Here is a 19,137-nt window from a genome sequence, read left to right as displayed (position 1 = left end):
TTGTCTTCAGTAAGGATTAAAACAGATCCAGCTGCTATTAGATCATTTTATTCAGGCTACACATGTTCTGGAATCCCTTGTAGTTGTTAGCCATAAACTGTTATTGATATATACAAATCTTGCATTTCTTTAATAAGATTGGGCTGGCAAGCTTGCTTTACATCTCAGCCTTCGAAGTTCACTTATATTAATTATCTCAAGATTAAGTTAGCCATGAACACGTTTATAATGTGTTTTTGTTTCCTCTTTCAGGAGGAAACAATGGAGGTGTAAAGGAAGATGCTTGACGTAAGCCAGGGAGGGAATTTGCTTAACTAGACAGAAAAAGAAGTGCTTGTGGGTTTCTTGCATTCTGCTTCACACACACACAGACACACACACACACAGCTTTTCTAATCCCAAAAGTTAAGGATGAAAAATAAAAAGTTGAGAAGCAGAATAAAAGCCTTCCCTTTACCTATAACTACTTTAATTAATAAAGTTAACACTAGTGCTTGTGTTAAACACACTAATTGAGAGCTCTGAAACTCTGACAGGCCAGATGCCTTCCACTTTTCAATAATATGAACCTATGAAAGCCAAATTGAAGCTAAAAAACACAAGGGCAGAAATCTGGCCTCAGCCTTGGAAGAGACTAGGTAATTCCAACCTAAAGGTGCATGGATATTGGCATTCTACATGTGTAGAGAATGCATCACAAGTGGGAGACATGGCACTGGCTCTCAGTACTGCTGTGGACAATCATGCCAGGTTGAAAATGCCAGGAAGCCTTTGTTCTTACTTTGTGTCAACCAAAAGCTGATACTATTAAAATTTTTCAGTGTAAGTAAGTTGACTGTATTGCAGGGGTTCACCATAAGACGTGTGTATACTTCTCTGCCTCATCCACAGATGAACTTGCTGTCCTCTACGTGGATATTTCCATAGCAGAGGTGCCTGAGTATCTTGGAGCATCTCAGTCCATGTCTTTTTCATCCTTTCTTATTCACTACAAAATATACTGAGCTTTTGAAAATTTGACATTTAGCATCTGCTAAACATAGGTGTTAAATGACTCCATCAAAACAGTAGTGAAAAACTAAAGTTCCTGAAGCATGATAAAGTGCATGTAGAAGACAGTTTTAATTTACATCATCTGCTCATTCATTTTGGCTGAACTGAACTTTACAAGGGAAGAAAAGGTTGGAAAGAAGAAAAGGAAAAAGAAAGAAAAGAGATACTATCACAGAAAATGCCTGTAAAACTTTCTTTCTAATCACATTTCTCAAAGCAATTAAGAAAGATCATCATTACTCACACTTACTGGGTCTCCAGCCTGCAAAAGAAGGATATTCTTAAGGTGAAGACTTAAGAAGCTAGTGTTTAAAGGGAGTTTATAAACATGAGGGAAATCAACTTTTTATGTGGGATAGTGATAGGACAAAGGGGAATGGTTTTAAACTAAAGAGAGGTAGATTTAGATTAGATGTCAGGGGGAAGTTTTTTACTGAGAGAGTGGTGTTGTGCTGGAAAAGGCTGCCTGGAGAGGCTGTGGATGGCCCCATTCTTCGAGGTGTTTAAGGCCAGGTTGGATGGGTGATCTGATCTAGTACTTGATCTAGCAGCTGGCAGCCCTGCCTGGGGCAGGGGGGTTGGAAACCAGTGATTGAGGCCCCTTCCAACCAAGCCGTTTTATAATTCTGTGACATGGAAGTTCTACTGAAAGGTCCCAGATTCCTTTTGCAATTTGAACAAATCATTAGGTCTAGATTCTTAGTGATCTGACATGAGCCAGCTTTTTACAGGCAGCTTGCCTCATAGCTTAATCCTCCAAAATAAAAGTAATGCACAACCTCATCCATATTTGCGATAGTCTCTCCAAGACAGGATTGTAACCTAGAGCCTCAAAGATTGTGCAGGCTTCTGGCCAGCACTGACCCACTTAACCTTCGAGTACAGTGCCACACAGCCTACAAAATATTCTTTTCTGAGGAAAGACCCGCTGGACATCGGTAGGTGGACAGAAAGAGCTGGGCAAGAGAGAAATGCAGATGGCAAGTTATTGGACTTCCTTTCGCTAAGGTAACCCATGGTAATTACTCCTACTAGTACCTGAAATGGACAGTTCTATCACAGAGTCTAGTTTGCCTCTCAGATCTATAAGATCAATATGACAGTTGTACTATGTATCCTAGTACTGTGAAATTTCTTATGAAAATATGTAGGACAACACACTTGGAACCTCCACATTGTCCTTTGGAGCCATTCTCAGAGCTGCTGGCACAGCAACTGTGGAAGCTTACATGCAGGCTCCAGTGACACAACAGGAGCTGGAAAAGTCACACTTTGAAGGAGGAGTTAATTTCAGGATGGATGCAGGAATTTATCATGGAAAGAGTAAAACACAAGATTCCTTCTAACTGAGTAATGTTTTTTTCAATAATACACAATCTCTATGGTTTTGGTCTGCACACAGATCACTTTTTTGATGCATGTCATGAAAACTAATCTCACTGGAGATACTGGAGCTCTTAATACAGCAGTATATTTCTTTATTTCTTTATGTGACCAGGGCTGGGATGATAGGTATTAACCCATCAATATCTGGGAAGTATAAGACTTTTATCTCACAGTCTGTTTTTCCATTCCATTGTGCTTCTTTTATGCTGGTCACCATCCCTGAGTGTTTCACTGTTTAATGTAAAATAATTAAATTCTTGCCATAAACAGTTCAGAGAGCCTACAGAGGGGAGGCGAATCAACCCTTTGAAAGGGTAGGTAACAGCAGGACAAGGGGAAATGGTTTTAAGTTGAGGGAGGGGAGATTTAGGTTGAACATCAGGGGGAAATTCTTTACAGAGAGAGTGGTGAGGTACTGGAACAGGCTGGAACAGAGAGGTTGTGGATGCCCCATCCCTGAAGGTGTTCAAGGCCAGGTCAGATGGGGCCCTGGGCAGCCTGGTATAATATTAAATGGGGAGGTTGGTGGCCCTGCCTGTGGCAGGGGCGTTGGAGATTCATGATCCTAGAGGTCCCTTCCAACCTTGGCCATTCTGTGATTCTGCGATTCATTCATCAGTCTATTAAATCTCCCATGTTAATAGATTAATGCTTTACAGAACTAGATCCAAAACAGTCAGAAATGGCTCCTAAGAATATTAAAAATGTAAAAAAAGTAACCAGGAAATTGCAAGCGTTCAGCACATCAGTGTATCCAGAAGGAAAAAAAAAAAAAAGACTGCAGTACTCCATCTTTAAAAAAATGCCCATCTTTAACAAAAGCAATCTTTTATCATGACATTTAATGCATTAACAAGCCATGCCCCTGTCAGAACCACTGTCTCAGGCTGCAACAATGCAAACCTGCTAATGTGAGATTAGTTTAACAGATTCAGAAAACAAATAGCTGTCAGAAAGGTCTTCCAGCAGCAGAAGAGGCACGATTACACTGGATACAAATGAACACAAGGCCGGAGAATGCTCCACTACACTACCAGGAGGGTGTATTCCCAACCACAGCATTACTGATCTCCAGGTTCTACACTATGCGGTGACATTTAAAACCTCTGTTTTTTCTTTTTTTTTTTTTTTTCCCCCAGATTTCCCCCCCAGTAAGATTCACATATTGAGGAAATATTTTAATGGAGAAGCACTGCAACACTGAGGGATACAGAGTGCTTATCTGGGAGAGAACGCCAGTAGATATCACACATATCCACTGCAGGCTGGAGAGAAGGAGGCAGGCACCTCAATGCCCAAGGCTGCTGGGGACTTCTTCTGCTCCAGTGTAGCCTTGCATTAAGCAAAACATCACAATTTAATATTCCAAAGTAATTTCTGTATTTATTTCTGTAGAAAAAAAAAAAGTGCTTCTTCATATTCTACTGTTCTTTTCTGAAGTCCTTGAACCACACTGTGCTGTGACTGAAAAGAAACAATCGAGCGCAAGCAACATGACAGAGAAACAAAGAGGGAGTTTTATTCCCATTCTTTACAAATATTGGCACCTAGAAAAGAATAGTACAAATCAAATTGCAGAGATGGGAAAATGTATTTGAGGAGACAGGCACCACAGTGAAGAGATTTCAGTTTTACCTTTTCTCTTTGATACATTTCACAGTGTATTGAACGTAACCAGCAAGGTGAAGTCAATGAGAAGTTTAGAAAGAAGGGACTGTTCCCCTGTCCTAAAAAGTGATTGACATTCTTACAAAATTATTTTGAAAACTTACATATCGTAGCAAGTCCTAAACAGAATCACTTACACAAATTTAGGGCTCTGCTCAAACCACGCTGCTTCTGTTAGAGCTTAATTCAAAAATGAGAAACTCAAGCGCATTTTTATTCAGTTTCAGATGCTGCTGCTTTTCAGTTGAATTTTTTATATGTTAAAACAGTGATGAAAAAGAGGGAATACTGCTTGCCAAGCAGATACAAAGATTGAACACATTAAATCCAGAATCTACAAAGAAAATAAAAATAGACTCCTTTCCGAAAGTTACAAGTTCCTTAACATAGTTAGAGGCAGGTGTCACAAAGACTGCATCTCTTACCGTTAATTTCAGAATACAAGTGCCTGTGGTTTTACTACAAAAAGCACTCTTGCAGTTGTATTATTTAGCTAGTTAGTACTAAAATATAAGATGATAATAACAAATTCTGTTTCTTAACACGTGCCTACATCTCAGCCCACTGCCCAGGGTATATATGAGACAACTTGCTAGCCCAGAGCAGTCTGCTTACTTCAGCCAAGAAGTGGGGTTAAACAAACTATGCTGGTATGGATGGGCTCCTTCCTGTCTCCAATCCAGCTTGCTCCTAACAACCTCAGATTTTACTATACCTCAATGTTGCTTGCAGTGTTGACATATCCCCATTTTAATAAGTCTGTGGACAGCAAGATACCATCACAAAACATTCTGTGGATCTCAAGAACAGCTTCAGCACTGTGAGCTGCTGGTGAATGGCAGTCTCTGTGAGAGCAGCATGATTTATAACCTGTATACACAGCCCCTGCAATTAATATTCATGCTGCATATCCCAGAATAAATAGGAGATGCCACTCTGATCCAAAGCCCTCAGAAATGTTTGGAAAGCTCTGCACTGACTGCAAAGGGTTCTGGGTCAAGCCCCAAATGTCCAAGTGTGTTTGTATCTCTTTTTTTCTTTTTAAAGAAGAAATCCACTCTCCACATTTTTCAGTCCCTCACATTTATTGTCAGCAACCCCCTGGCAAAAGAATGCCTTTCTTCTGCAGCAGGACTCATGGCAACTAGCAGAAGGTATATACACAGGGACTGAGGACACAACACAACCTCAATGTAAAACCAGTAACAAATCAGAAAGAAATTTGATTTTGAAGCCACACAAGACAAAATTTAGCATGAAAGGAGATCTTCCTTCTTATGAAGTACAAAATAACTCAGGTTTTATATACTTTTAGGTCAAGAAGGAAAGTTTTAATGAGGCACACTGGATCTTTATATGTGTTAAAAATCTATTCATGTAAATCTAATGCCTTTATAACCATCTTCCTTAAATACTCTAATTGTAGCCTCCAAGCATAAGTACATGAATGGCAAATTAAATAAGACCATTTAAATTATTTTATGCAAAGCAAAGATTTTGTACTTATTAAAGGAAGTTAATACTAGAGGTGATCCTTCTTGAATGCAGATTGACAAGGAAGTTAAAGAATAAAACCTCATTTATTCTTATGCTACTTTATCAGTTTTTTGAAGTCCAAGCTCTCTCACAATAGTGTACAGTAATTGGATTAAAACCACCTTCAAATACTCTCCACCACATCTTTTACATTAAACATCCTGCAAAACCCACAATGTCTATATAATCATTTTACAGTGATTATCAAAACAATCATGAAATTAAATAAAAGTGGACAGACACAGATCCTTCTCTCCAAATAATGAAATCCTAGCACCATACAAAATATCATGATTTAAAACTGAGTACTAAGCTCTCCTTCTCTCCCTTTCTTTCATTTTAATAACCAGACAAATTATATTGCAGAGCATGACTGTTAGTATGCAGACTGGTTTCCAGAGTAGTTTTCAGTAATCAATTTTTTTTTTTTTCTTATACTTTTCTTCCAGATAGAAAAATATGAAGTTTCAGGGAAGAAAAGAAAGAAAGAAAGAAAAAAGATACAAAAAATGAAGTCCTAATGTCGATTAACAGTGAGTCCCCACGGAGGCGAAAGTGGACATTTCGCGGCGGATGGTGCTGAAAGGGGAGAGCTCCAGCTCTGTGGTGTACTCATTGTCGTTGTCATCGCTTGTCACCGTTGAAGATTTCTGGATGCATTCATCACAGCAGCAACAGCAACACTCCATAAAGGCCCGGCTAAAAGGTTTACAGAGACAGAAAAGGAGGACTGGTGTAACACAGGATTTAAAGAACAAGAGGAACTGGCTAATGAGATGGAGGAGATCCATAGTCTGCCGAGAGACCCCTGTGGCCATGTAGGCAGTCACGATGTTGCAGATGTTTTCAGGAATTATGCAAAACCCATATAAAATGGTCAAAGCCACCACTGTGCAGTTCATCTGACTTTCCAGCTGAATTTGTCGCTTGTTCCCTCTTGTGCAAGCCTTTTCCGCCCTCCTGATTTTCCTTGCTGTTACCAGGGAGCAGGTAATAGTGAAAAGAGTCGGCAAACAAAAATAGCAGCCAAAGTACCACCAGAGTCTTGCCCCATCGTATGTAAGAGCCAGCACATAGATGGTGTCGGGCAGTGCGGTGGAAATCTTCACCACGCAGCGCTCCCCGGGCGGGCTGCCGCTGTACTCGGGGTCCTCCTTGGTCAGCTGGCGCAGCACCACCTCGGGCAGTGCCAGCAGCAGGGCCCCCACCCAAATGACGGCCAGCTTGGCTGTCGTCGAGGTGCAGTTCTCTATCATCTCATAATACATCTGCACGTTGGTGGCAGCGCGGAACCGGTCGATGCAGAGTGCGCAAAGCGTGAACGTGGTGACTCCGAGGGAGGCCACCTGCAAAGGAGGAAAGGCAAGGGCAGTTAATACAGGAGCTGCCTGAGAAAAGAACGAAAAGAACAGCTCCAAGGCTACAGTCCATTATGCCTCGGAGAGAGGAAAAACTTTGTCTCTTTCAAAATCCACCTGGTCCACTAACAATGGCAGTCTTCTTAAAGACAGGAGATGAAGTCCTGAATTTGCTCAGGCAGAGGAGAAAATTGTGCATTGGATATTTTACCATTGAAGGAATCTTATACTCTTTCACGGTAAAAAGAGCTCAATACACAAGGTGAAGCACCAATTAAGTCCAGTTCTTTGACTGACAAAGGCAAAGCAAAACCTAGTTTTGGGGTATTGATGTAGAAAACAGTTGAGCACCAGCAAAAGAAGCATCACAGGTAAAACTTCGAACTTAGCTTCCAGCATTTGCTGCGCTACCATCCTGCATGCTTTTCACAGAGTACATCCTTCTGCTGAGCTGTTTACAGATAATTATTTCAGCTTTGTATTATGCTGTCTTGGAGGTCCATACCAGCACCCACACAACTCTGAGTGACATGAACATCGGGGAACTGACCAATACAAAAAAATCCCTTCCTTCCCTCATTTTTCTGAGGAGTAGTTTTCTGAAAGATCAGTTCCACCATAAGGAATGGAACTGAAGTCAAAAAGAGAAAGATGGGAGAGTTCTACTTCAGCAGAAGTACAGTTATACCCTATAACATGTTCACTGAACATATGGGGGATCATTGCATCAACAATCTTCAAAATTTAGGAATACTGTGGATTTAGCATCCACTGAATGGAGTAGAGCTCCACAACTGCTGTTGTGGACTTGGACTCTTAAGTGAAATTTGGATGGAATGTGGGCTTATAAAGACATCCTGGGCTCCAAGTTCAAAAAGACTACGTTGAAATCTTCAGACACCCAAAGACTGTGCAGAAAAAAAAAAAAAAAAAAAAGAGAGAAAAAAAAAAAAAGACTTCACTATAATAGTTAAGCTTTAATAATCTATCTTCAATATTTAATCTAGAAAAATGTCTCAGGAAAAACTAGGCATAATTTCAAAGGAGACATCCTGTGCAACAAGATACTGCAAACCAGGAGAAATGGCACAAGTTTCATTCTGTATATTATTTAAAGATGAATTGGACAGACCTCTCAATTATATAAGGAGCAAGTAGAGAGCAATGAGTATGCTTTAGCATAATTCTACGCATAAATAGAAATTTGTACTATCATGAAATATGATTTCCTATCATTTTATCCTGTTTATAATTAAATTTCCTGAAAACAAGTTTGCAAGAAGACTATATACATTTTGTCCTAATCCTGTTTTGAATAAATTCAGCTTCAGTTCAAATTCAAAGCAGAACTCCCATTAACTTCAATCAGAGAAGGATTAGGTGCTCTGTTGCATTCTAATTCATTTATTTTCTTGGGTTTGTGTGCTTCTGTTATGCTGGAAATGTGTTGAAGCAAAAGAAAAGAAACTGTTAAAATAATATTCCTAATAAATTTAAAGAATGCTTACTTTTATCATGAGTAAGCCACATGTCCATGCAATTAACTGGGAAATCTAGGGTAATATTAAGTTGTTCACCATAATTTCTGCTTACTCAAATTTGCTATATAATGACATATTTAAGTTTCAAGTTGGTACATTTCAAAAATACAATGACTTCCACCGCAGCTTTGGATCATTCTTGTTTATGCATCTCTTGCAAAAAGTTCTGCAAAGATAGGTAGTAGAACTACGCGCAATTATGTGAATGCACTGTTAATTTCTAAAATTTTAATATTTCTAAAATTGAATACCAGTGAAAAATATTAGGAACTTGGGATCTGAACTATCAAGCATTGCCTTAGTTGCATAATTCTTTGAAGGAGCTTCCTAGAAGATGGAATGAAGATACAATATCTTATTAACTAACCTTCAGTGGCAGGAATAATTAATAGTGACTAAACAGTACCATAAACATTTTTAATGGGCAAATCTATTGATACAGGGAGATAAACTGTTGGACAGTGTTCAAAGAAAGCTTGGTAAATACCAGCAAAAAAAAAAAAAAAAAAAAAAACAGCTTTAGAAAAAAAAAAAAATCACAGCTATAGGGAAACTTTAGGAACAGTGCTAACATTAGCTAATGAAAGATGATTTCCACATTCCACTTCTGAGAGTCACATTTCCAAATCCAAGACTTTGTTTGAAAAGCATTTGGGTGTGTGTCAAGTCTTGGATTTCCTCAGAGTGACAGAGCCTTTTGCCACTATGTCCAGCTCAAATAACAGAAGGGTCTGGGACCAAGCTCTCAACAATTATGGGAGACAGGGAAATATTTGAGACTCAGAAATGAAGAGAGATTAAAATAAATCTTCAGAACAGAAGAAAATCTGCACTTCTGTACATTAATATTTTCCTTCTCTGCTCTTGTTTTAATGCAGCAGTGTGAGCATCTCCCCACTCCCTAACACACACACTTTTATTGTTTCAGCAAACCATTACAAACAGGCAGTTATACAGTAGCTAAGACATTAAACTCTGCAGCTGTTAGGCTGGCCTAATGAAAGAAGACATGTCTACCATGAACAAACATAACCTACGGGGCTCCTGTCACATTAATTGACCAGAAACTTGGAGGCTTAAAACAGCGAAATAGAGCAAGAGAAAACAACTAAGAACAGTGGAAGTCAGCTTTGAAAATTCTCCCATGGATTCACTGATCAAACAAGATTAAAAAAAACTAGTGCCTCCCTGGAATAGGCAATGTTTTCCTGTTTTCTGTAGATTGATGGAGTTAGAGATGACATGGGAAAGCCTACTAAAAACAGCCAAACAAAAAAGCACTCCCAAGCAGATGAACAGGGATTCACTCCAGCTGACTTGTTGAAAGGCAGTGCAGCAATGTAAGGGGGCTCTAATTACTTACCCCCCTTCATTCTCTCTGCAATGCAGAGTATGAATAATAGCCAGCAAAATCAATGGCTGCTGCTCTCCCACCTATGTGGGCAAGAACTGGGGCACACATTCTGCATGTTCATACAGTTTCAGTTTATTGGTGTTTCTTCATAGCAGTCATACTAAAAATTAGGTCTAAGCTGAAAATGTGAAAGAAGCCACAGAAGTCTCCCTTCTTCTGTTACTTCACCCTGAAATAATCACAGAATAATGGTGATGAGGACAAATTAAAAGGACAAATTAACAAATCCTGAAAGAGTGTAAAGCTGCATGGAGTTTAATGGTGCTCTTCTTGTTGTAACAGATGAGTGTCTGATACACGATTGCAGCCTTAATTCCAACAACCTGGCAAGAAATGAAGCCTAGGCAAGGTTGAGTAAGGCTCAGTAGCTTCAGATGGTCGCTTAGTTGTCTGATTTATTTCCATGCAGTCCCTAAGAAGATTCTCCTTCAGCCTCTCAATATTTGGGGTGACATCAGTTTACATTCTTCTCTTCCTAGATGGTATCAAAAAGGTCCCCAGATATCTATGAATCTGCTCTTAGAAGGTGGGTGGAAAATAACCTCAACTGAGCTGAGCAGAGGACAGCTATGTAAGGGAATACCAGCCATGGCACACACACAAAAGAAGGCCCTGCTGTTGCAAGAGTCTCTTAATATTCTGGTTCCTTTGACAGCTACTGACAGGGATGTCACTGGGCACAGCGGTGCTCCTTTGAGACCCTGCATAAACCTTCAGTCATTAGCTCATCAGCTGTTAGTCAACTGTGTCAAAGCTCATTTGAGCAACTGAGGCCACAGAGAGCAACAGTAAACTCATGAAATGCTCAGCATAATTGCATCAGTTCTCTCCGTCCCTCCAACATTCCCCTTTCATGAGCTTTAGCAATTACCAAAATGTTCCCAGGTCTTCCCTGGCCTGTCCTAGTTCTTCTCCTGGCTGTGGTCCCACAGCATTTAGTTCCAGGAGCAAAGCCTCGGCTGCCCAGGGGACCAGAAAGAGTTATGTAGGGTGAGCAATCTCTCACTAACACCTGTTTGACAAGATAAAGGTAACAAAAACAAAATCAGAAAAGATGACTTGAGTGAAAAAGTTGAAGAACCAATTCTGTGGGGTAATTAAAAAAAAAAAAAAAGTCACTCAGTCTAGCAAGGCGAAGTCTGAGAAGTGATATTGCTGTTATCTACAGATAAGACTGTGCAGAGATACAAAAGTTGCCTTAGCTGGAGGACAAATTAATATAACAGAATGGAAATCAACTAACCATGAGCAACTCACGGAAATGAGAGTGACCACGAATCAGCCAAAGCACGATGATGTGGAGCATGCCTTCTGATGGAGAACTGAACGGAAACTGTGTAGGCTGAGTTTTATGGAGCTGCACAGTTACAGCAAGATGATTAGGAAAAATGGCTGCTTTTACCAGCTGAAGCTGGATTTTCACTGTTACAAGGCAGAATGAGTACCTAAACATTTCCTCATTAGAAATACACAAGCTAAACTTCTGTATTTCTTTGACAACCATGACTAGCTCAGCTGTTTCTCAGCTCTCAGTGATACTCCCTAAACTTTACCCATTCCTGTTATGTCACAAACTTTTTTGTTTGTTTGTTTTTAAATTGGAATCATTACTGTCTATAATCTAATTATGGCTGGTTCTACACCTAAACCAAATGTCATTGCCTTAGAGTATGTTAATGCAGTAACATAGTGACTTTTGGGAAGTCATCAGTTCTGCTGATAAATAAACAAAGTTAGCACTGCCAACGTTTTTCTTGTACTACTCTACACTTGCAGTAGAGAGTCCAATACTAAGACTGGACAAATACAACATAAGCAAGAATCTGGAAACTACTGTCATGAAGATGTTCGAGACACATGGAAAAATGGGTACAATACAGCTGTTTCCAGTACTTTTAACATTCATATCAAGAAGGTATAAAGCACGTATGCTTTGTGTGTTTCCCATCCTTCTAAACATCCTAAAAGCAGTATTCAGAATTAACTTCCATGAGCTGTTCTTGAATTCTGTTGGAAACAAAAGCCAACCAGATTGTCGGGGCACTGGAAATAGCTATTAGACTATACCATATGCTGATGCAGAGGGCTGGAAAAAAAAAAAATTAAAAAAAAAAATCACAAAACACTTTTTTTTGTCCATTTTCTATTTGAAATCTACCCTGCACTATACAAGAAAATTAAATTTACTTTTTATTATTATTATTTTAAGAAAGAAAAGAGCACTTTTCTCCACTGAGGATCACATTCTCATTGCTCTACACAAGGGACATCTGTGCTAACTCCTAATATTAACAACATGGAGCTATTGCTAAAAACCTGCCTCTTCTTTGCAGGAAAAATCTGGTCATACAGAGAAATGACAGCCCTGTGCTCATCCTACAGTCAGTGGTGCTGGCATGGCAGATACTGTTGTTTTTTTTTTTTTTCTCTCCACACATACATAACTTAAATATTACTGACCTAATTTAAAACCTGGCCTGACACAAATTCGTTTCTATGCTGAAATGCCACATGCAAAATTTAAGACAAAAGCAAAATTTTATGGACAATTTATGACTCCCTAAGGACAAGGTTTGTAGAGCAGAGAAAGGTTGACAGAATAGCAGCTATCACCGTGCTGCTAATGCCTACGGGGCACAGATATACTAGCACTTCTGTCTTAAAAAAATATTTATTGTGTGATAAGTGCTGGAAGTATTCTGCTCAGTAAAAGACTCGTGCAGCTATCGCCTTGGAAAACCTCCAGCATGAAGCTTTGAAACTGCAAATTTCTATGTGGATCTTCATCTGTGAAAGCCCAGAGGACTTTCTGGAAGTTTAAGAGACTTGACTCCAAGTAAGTCAAAGAAGAGACGTAAAGATACAGAACAAACAGCTCAGACCAGACAGATTAATACATAACTTTTAATAACTCCCATTACAAATTGGAAACTTAAAACAAGGATGTCTTCTGACAGCTTTGGAACAGGCAAAGAATGGCCTCTTCCTTTGTGCTGTTCATTCACCTCTAGCAAATAAAAGAGAGAAATGGGAAAAAGCCTTACCTCAAAATTGCCCTCAAAGGGTCAGCTCCAAGGAAGGAAAAAAAAAAAAAAAAAAAAAAAAGAGTAATTCATATTCCAGATCAAATCAATCCTCAGACTTTCAAGTCAGAATACTAATAGCGATAGCTTTTCTGGAATGGAAGTTACCCACCAGAAACCAGAGATTCCACAAGTTGATTGCCAGAACTGCACAAGGCCATAAAATAGCCTCTGCAAACCCTTATCCTAAATCCCTACACCTCTGTAAGTAGTTTGTCTCAGTCTGACAACACAGTGTGATGTCTGCTTCCAACTGCCCTCCAATTCACCAAGTTCCTCGCATAACCTCTGAGACCAGAATGCACACCATTTCAGAAAGCTTCTTTTTAAAGCCTGAAAGACAGTTTCTGGTTGACACAATCCATTTGTCATCTCGGCAAGCTGCTTTGGGCTTTACGAAATTTACTTAACCTCTTCACTATCGGCTTCCAGGATTAAAGTAAAAAATAAAAATGCTGCTTTACAGGACTTACACTGAATACATGTGAAACGTATAGAAGCAGAGTAAAACTATTGATTTTGTTTACATCCACACTTCAGGCTTAATTCAAAGTCAAGAAAAATGTAAAGCATTAATCTGCATTAAGTAAAAAGAAACTATATTCCATACTCCTATTTTTTTTTCTACTTCTGTTGCTGAAATGACTGGATATGCTTAAACAAGGACGAGCAGAGGGTTGCAGATTGGCAGATCTTCTGGAAAGGGAATTAGCCAAAGTCGTCGCTTTTGTATCACTGCTTACCCTGTATTTCCTGATCCTGAATAATGGTGAACGGAAGACAACTTACAGATAAACACTGTGCTGGAAAACACTTCAGACATGGCTACACAAAACTAGATTTCTAACTATCTGCAGAAAAGTCACAAAACGTGAAGAACTGTGTAGAGAACTACAATTGTAAAGAAAAAGCACATCTCCACACATCCTTCAGTAGAGTAGTTGCCACAATTTAGAATCATTGAACTGTTAAAATCAGAAAAAAATCACTAAGATCAACAAGTCCAATCATCAACCCATTACCACCACACTCACTAAAACATGTCCATCAGTGCCTTTTCTTGAACACCTCCAGGAACAGTGACTCAACCACCTCCTGGCCAGTCTCTGCCAACAATTCACCACTCTTTCAGAGAATAATTTTTTCCTAATATCCAACCTGAACCTCCCTGGCGCAACTTGAAGCCATTACTTCTTCTCCTATCCATAGTTACCTGGGAGAAGAGGTTGACCCTTCCCTCCTTTCAATAGTTGTATTGAGCAACAAGGTCTCCTCCAGACTAAAGAATCCCACAATACTTGTCTTCCTGACCCTTCATCAGCTTTGCTGTCCTTCTTTGGACACTCATTTTTTCTACTTTTCTTCTCAATTAGTGCTTTCAAATTTACTCTACCAGAACAGTATCAGCATCAGAGCCTAGTAAAGTTCTTGATGGAGATAATTTCATTGACTTCAGCCATCTTCATCAACTAAAGACGATTAGTTGAAGGACTGACTCATTCAAGTTCCTCCTTGGTCATGCGTACATTACTCCTTATGCAACTAGAGCCAGGACATAGTCTTAAAGAATAGTTACAAGTGACTAAACTGTGATAAAATATCACAGAATCATAGAACGGCTTGGGTTGAAAGGGATCTCAAGGATCATCAAGCTCCAATGCACCTTCCACATGCAGGGCCGCCCCCTCCACATTTAATACTAGACCAGGCTGCCCAGGATCCCATCCAACCCGGCTTTTAACACCTCCAGGGACGGGGCATCCACAACCTCTCTGGACTTAAATCATGCAGCTGAAGTGTATTTGGTCACAGCAATTCCTTAGTAAGCAAGGGAAAACTGCCTTTAAAATTAAATGCTTTGAAGCTTTCCACTGCTGGAAGCTCAACATTTGCCTATTCAAATATACTTGAAGGTATTGTAAAACATTTTCCCCAGAGTTTGTGCATATATGTTATCACTGGCAACAGATGTTTTGTTGAAATTCTGTACAATACCCATTGAACAGCACAAATAAAAGAACAATTGGCCACAGGAGGCTAAACACTCAAGAAGAATACTCAAGGTTCCTCATTTAATTGAAACTTCTGAGCATAATTCAAAGCAGGCTTGAGTTATGTTAAAATGATCACCACACTACTTCCCCTAAAAAATCAGCTGTCCCCCATTGCCCAGTTTGTGCAGTTGTGAAAGTACAGGCTAGTACAAGAGAGTTCAGCTCAACAAGGCTCTTTGGTATTTGGAAGGGAGATGGTGTGTCTAGATCTACAGCTCTGGGCGAGACACGTAGGTCCCTGAGCATATGAGGAGAGCTGACATACAAAAAAAAGAGGTGCAGAAAATGAAATAGAGATACTAAAAAGAACAAAACATTTGGTTAACTTACAAGAAAAGACACTGACAACATCTTAAAATGTGTCCATCTCCAGGACAATACTAGCAGTATTCCACAAAGGTCTGTGAAGTTCCTCTGAAGGCAACTGTCTACAACTTCCTTCTCAAGAAGCTGATTCCCCTCCTATTGCACAAGAACAGCATGAGCCTGCCCACGTGTGCTACACTGGGGAAGGCAGTGTCTGCCATCTGGCTGTATGATGGCACAGCTCGTGGAGCCATGGCTGCTCAGGGGACAGATCTGCTTCACATCTGCAGTATTCCCAGAAGTCAACATTGATGGTAATGCCTGTGAGTTTGGAACTGCACTGAGAAAGTGGCAGACGTTGGCTCTAATTCTCACCTCTATCTCCACAGGGTCAAATCATAGCATCATAGAAATATTTTAGTTGGAAGGGACCTTTAAAGGTCATCTAGTCCAACTCCCCTGCAACAAGAAGTGTCTTCTTCTACTTACCACTCCCAGGATGACAAATATACTTTACTTTTGTATTATACTTAATGACTAATGAACAAAACATACACAACTCTGGGAGTGACATGGTACCTCAAGTTTCTATCAGCTGTGTGCCTCAGATACAAATTAATTAAATTTCCTCTGGAAAGAGGAGAATAGCTGCAGTTTTAGACCCCAGTAATGACTAAGCCTCAGACAGACACCATTGGGCTGGTCCATCATCAGTGGATGGCTGACAGTTCTCGAACAAAAGCTGTGGGCATCTGAGGAACTTAAAAGTGAAAACTAAGATGTCATTAGAGAATAAAGAGGGGTTAGCAGCTGCCTGATGCCTTCAGGATTACAGCTATATTTGACAGCTACATTTCAGCTCAGGTAATTCAGAAGGGTTGGGGGTGGGGAGGAGTGCCGAAATACTAAACTTAGACTGCTACTTTATTTAAAGTGGTTACACTTGAACTGAAGCAGGAACTACTCATCTACTGGATAACTTGGCAGCCCAAGAACTGAATCCAGCGCACTCAGAAGCTCTTGCCCAAATCTCCTATCAGTGTTCTCAGCAAATACGTATTTCTTCCTTCACTTCTTCCCAAACACGGGTCAACGGAGTGTATTTTCCAGATCATGGCAGAGATGCACTACCAGCTCAGTTTCTCTGAGTACAGCACAGCTCCACTCTTTGTCCAGTACTGCAAGTGACACAGAGTGCATCACACAGAACAGAAGTGATAGCAGCTGCACACTCTTTCTGAAGACTTTCTTAAAACTATCAGTTTGCAGCTGTACCAACAAACTGTGGAGACTGATATGCTCTGTCTTAATAACAAGGTTATTTTTTTTCTTCCCTCTTTCACACCACTAATATCACATTTGTACTACAAGCGAATCAACAGTTACTTCCTCAGCTTCCACACAGAGAATAACGCTGAGCAGAAGGGTTTGGGGAAAGAGCAGAGGCAGCCTGCATTCCGTGCTCCCACTCCACCTCACCCCTCAGCTCCAGCACACGAGCCCAACCCTCCTCTAAACTATCCCAAGTCACTCTCTGAATCATTTCACTTTAAGAAAAAAGAAGGAAAGACTAAAACTTAAAATCAAACGTTGCGAGCACTCCTCGCCTTTTCAGCACCACGAGGAGCGATAAAAGTTTGGCAGAACTCGCGCGAGTGGATGCGCTCAGCCGGAGGTACGGGGATCCCGGCGCTGCCGCCCGGCTGACCGCGGGACGCCACCCGATGCACGGGACCCCGCGCTACGACTCGAGGGTTGCCCGGGGTTCGCTCCCCCCGCCGTTACCTCGATGTAAGGGACGATTTTGCAGGAGAAGTCCTCTAGGAGCCACTTCTTCGTAAGCTCCTGGAAGATGACCAGCGGCAGGCAGAAGAAGACGATGAGGAAGTCCCAGAAGGCCAGGTTGGCCAGCAGGGAGTTAGAGATGCTCCGCATGTAGTAGTTGTGGCAGACGATGCACATCACTGCCATGTTGCCCATGATGCCGATGCCGAAGATCACCACGGAGAGGCACATGACGGCGTAGGCGCCGTACGACTCCTCGGTCAGAGGATAGAAGGGGTTCCGGAGCCGGGCTCGGCGCCCCGTACCGTTGCCGCGGCCCCCGGCGGCGCTCTCGCCGCGGGCAGAGCCGTTCAGCGGCAGCCACCGGGGGCCGCTCCCCGCCGCCGCCCCGACCCCGCTCTCGCTGCTCCGCGCCCGCCGCCGCCCGGGCTCCGCCTCGGCCCCGCGCCCGGGCACGGCGACGACGGCGCGGCGGCCGGGGGGGGCGAGCGGCGTCGGGGTCGGCGCCGAGCGGGAGCTCTGCGGAGGCGCCGGCAGCGCGGAGCCGGCGGCGGTGAGCAGGGAGCAGGCGGCCCAGGCGCCCAGCACCGGGCAAAGCAGAGCGAGGGGAGCGCGGAGCGGCCGCATGGCCGGGACGCGGCGGGGCTCAGCCGCTGCCCTTCGGCTCGGCGGGGCTGGCGGCGGGGGGCATGCCCGCACGCGGAGCGGAGCTTCTCGCCGCCTCCCGGGGCAGAGCCCGAAAGTTGTGCCGCCGCCTCCGCCGCGCGGAGTTAATGTAGCGCGTGCGGAGCCGGGAGGACCCCCCCCCCGCGCTCCGCCCTTCCGCGGGAGCGCTGCCGCCCCGCCGCGTGCCGCCTATTTACATCCTCCCTCGGGTAGCGCGGCTGTCGGTGGGGAGAAGTCCCGCAGGAACGCCGCCCCTACCCGGGTGACCGCGGCCACCGGCTCCTCCCGGAGAGAACAGGTTGCCGCGCGGAGCGCAGCGTGTTTGAGCGCTTTGCCAAACTCCGGCCGGCGGCGAGCACCGCGCCCGGGGTGGGCGCAGTCCCAGGACCGACCCCTGCGGGATGCTACCGACTCCGGCTGCAGCGAGAGGGCGGCGACCGCGGCGCCGCGCGGGAGTTGCGGGGCGCTGGGCTGCGGGGCGCTCCCGGTTCAGCCCGGTGCCGCTCAGTCTGGCTGTGCCCAGCCCAGCCCGGCTCGGCGCAGCGGCGGCCGGGGGCGCGCCGGGGAGGCGGGCGAGTAGCGCGGCGGCCACGCAGTGCGCAAGCGCCGCCCGGCGGTGCGGTGGGAGCGCTCCGACTCCGGCCGTGGCCGCGGCGCCGCCCGGCGGGTCCGGCTCCGGTCGGTGAGGGAAGCTGGCGAGATGGGGCCGAAAGCATCACCCTTATGACTGGACAACGCCGGAGGCATCCCCAGATGGTGATGGGGCTCACGAAGGCTGCTCTGTTTGTTTTTTTTTGTTTGTTTGTTTTCCTGTTTTGAGCATTTTTAACGTTTTTGTTTATTGGCTTTGCTCAGTCTGATAAACTTTACAGCTCTTCCTTCTTGCTTCCCCGACTTTTATATTATTCAAGCGATTTTTTAGCTTAACAAAGTTGGATACACCACATATTTCCCTGTAAGTAGCCTGAAGGACTCTGTCTCTCGTTTTCATCCTTAAGAGGCTCCATGTAGCTCCTTCCCACCACCTTTAAAAGTTCTAGTCTTCTTATGAAGCACTTTGAGAAGTATTCTTGTTCCCTCTTGAGCTGAAGCCATTCTGTTAGGAGATCAGTAAGCAGCTGGAGCTGCGCTTCGTGGCTGTGCATCTCATAGAGCTGTGGGCTCCTCTTGTAGGCAAGTGTTGTGACCTTGTGCACAAGGAGTGTGTTTGCAGGCTTTCTGTCTTAATGCCCAACAAAGGAAAATGTCAGTCTGCAGTGACAGAAAATACATGCTGCACACACACAG

At 42.9% G+C, this 19,137-nt stretch overlaps 1 protein-coding gene across 1 annotated transcript; it reads right to left on the bottom strand.

The window, feature by feature from the left end:
- Positions 1-3,933: 3,933 nt before the first annotated feature.
- Positions 3,934-18,320, bottom strand: GPR37 (G protein-coupled receptor 37). Its single transcript, XM_031615092.2, has 2 exons — positions 17,185-18,320; positions 3,934-6,989 (listed from the first exon to the last, which is right to left on the bottom strand). The coding sequence occupies exons 1-2, from the start codon at positions 17,809-17,811 to the stop codon at positions 6,171-6,173; spliced, it is 1,446 nt and encodes a 481-aa protein (XP_031470952.1). The 5' UTR covers positions 17,812-18,320; the 3' UTR covers positions 3,934-6,170.
- Between the last annotated feature and the right edge of the window lie 817 nt (positions 18,321-19,137).

This window comes from Phasianus colchicus, chromosome 1 (genome assembly GCF_987193195.1).
Source record: "Phasianus colchicus chromosome 1, bPhaCol1.hap1.1, whole genome shotgun sequence".
NCBI lineage: Eukaryota > Metazoa > Chordata > Aves > Galliformes > Phasianidae > Phasianus > Phasianus colchicus.
The sequence above is the reverse complement of the archived record's forward strand: the minus strand, read 5'-3'. Positions and strand labels throughout refer to the sequence as shown.

What these genes read in the sequence shown, in the direction of transcription:
- GPR37 (XM_031615092.2), bottom strand. Translation starts at nt 17,811, where the DNA reads ATGCGGCCGCTCCGCGCTCCCCTCGCTCTGCTTTGCCCGGTGCTGGGC. An exon ending in AAATCGTCCCTTACATCGAG is followed by an intron (nt 6,990 to 17,184) that starts GTAACGGCGGGG and finishes CCTCCTTTGCAG; the next exon opens with GTGGCCTCCCTCGGAGTCAC.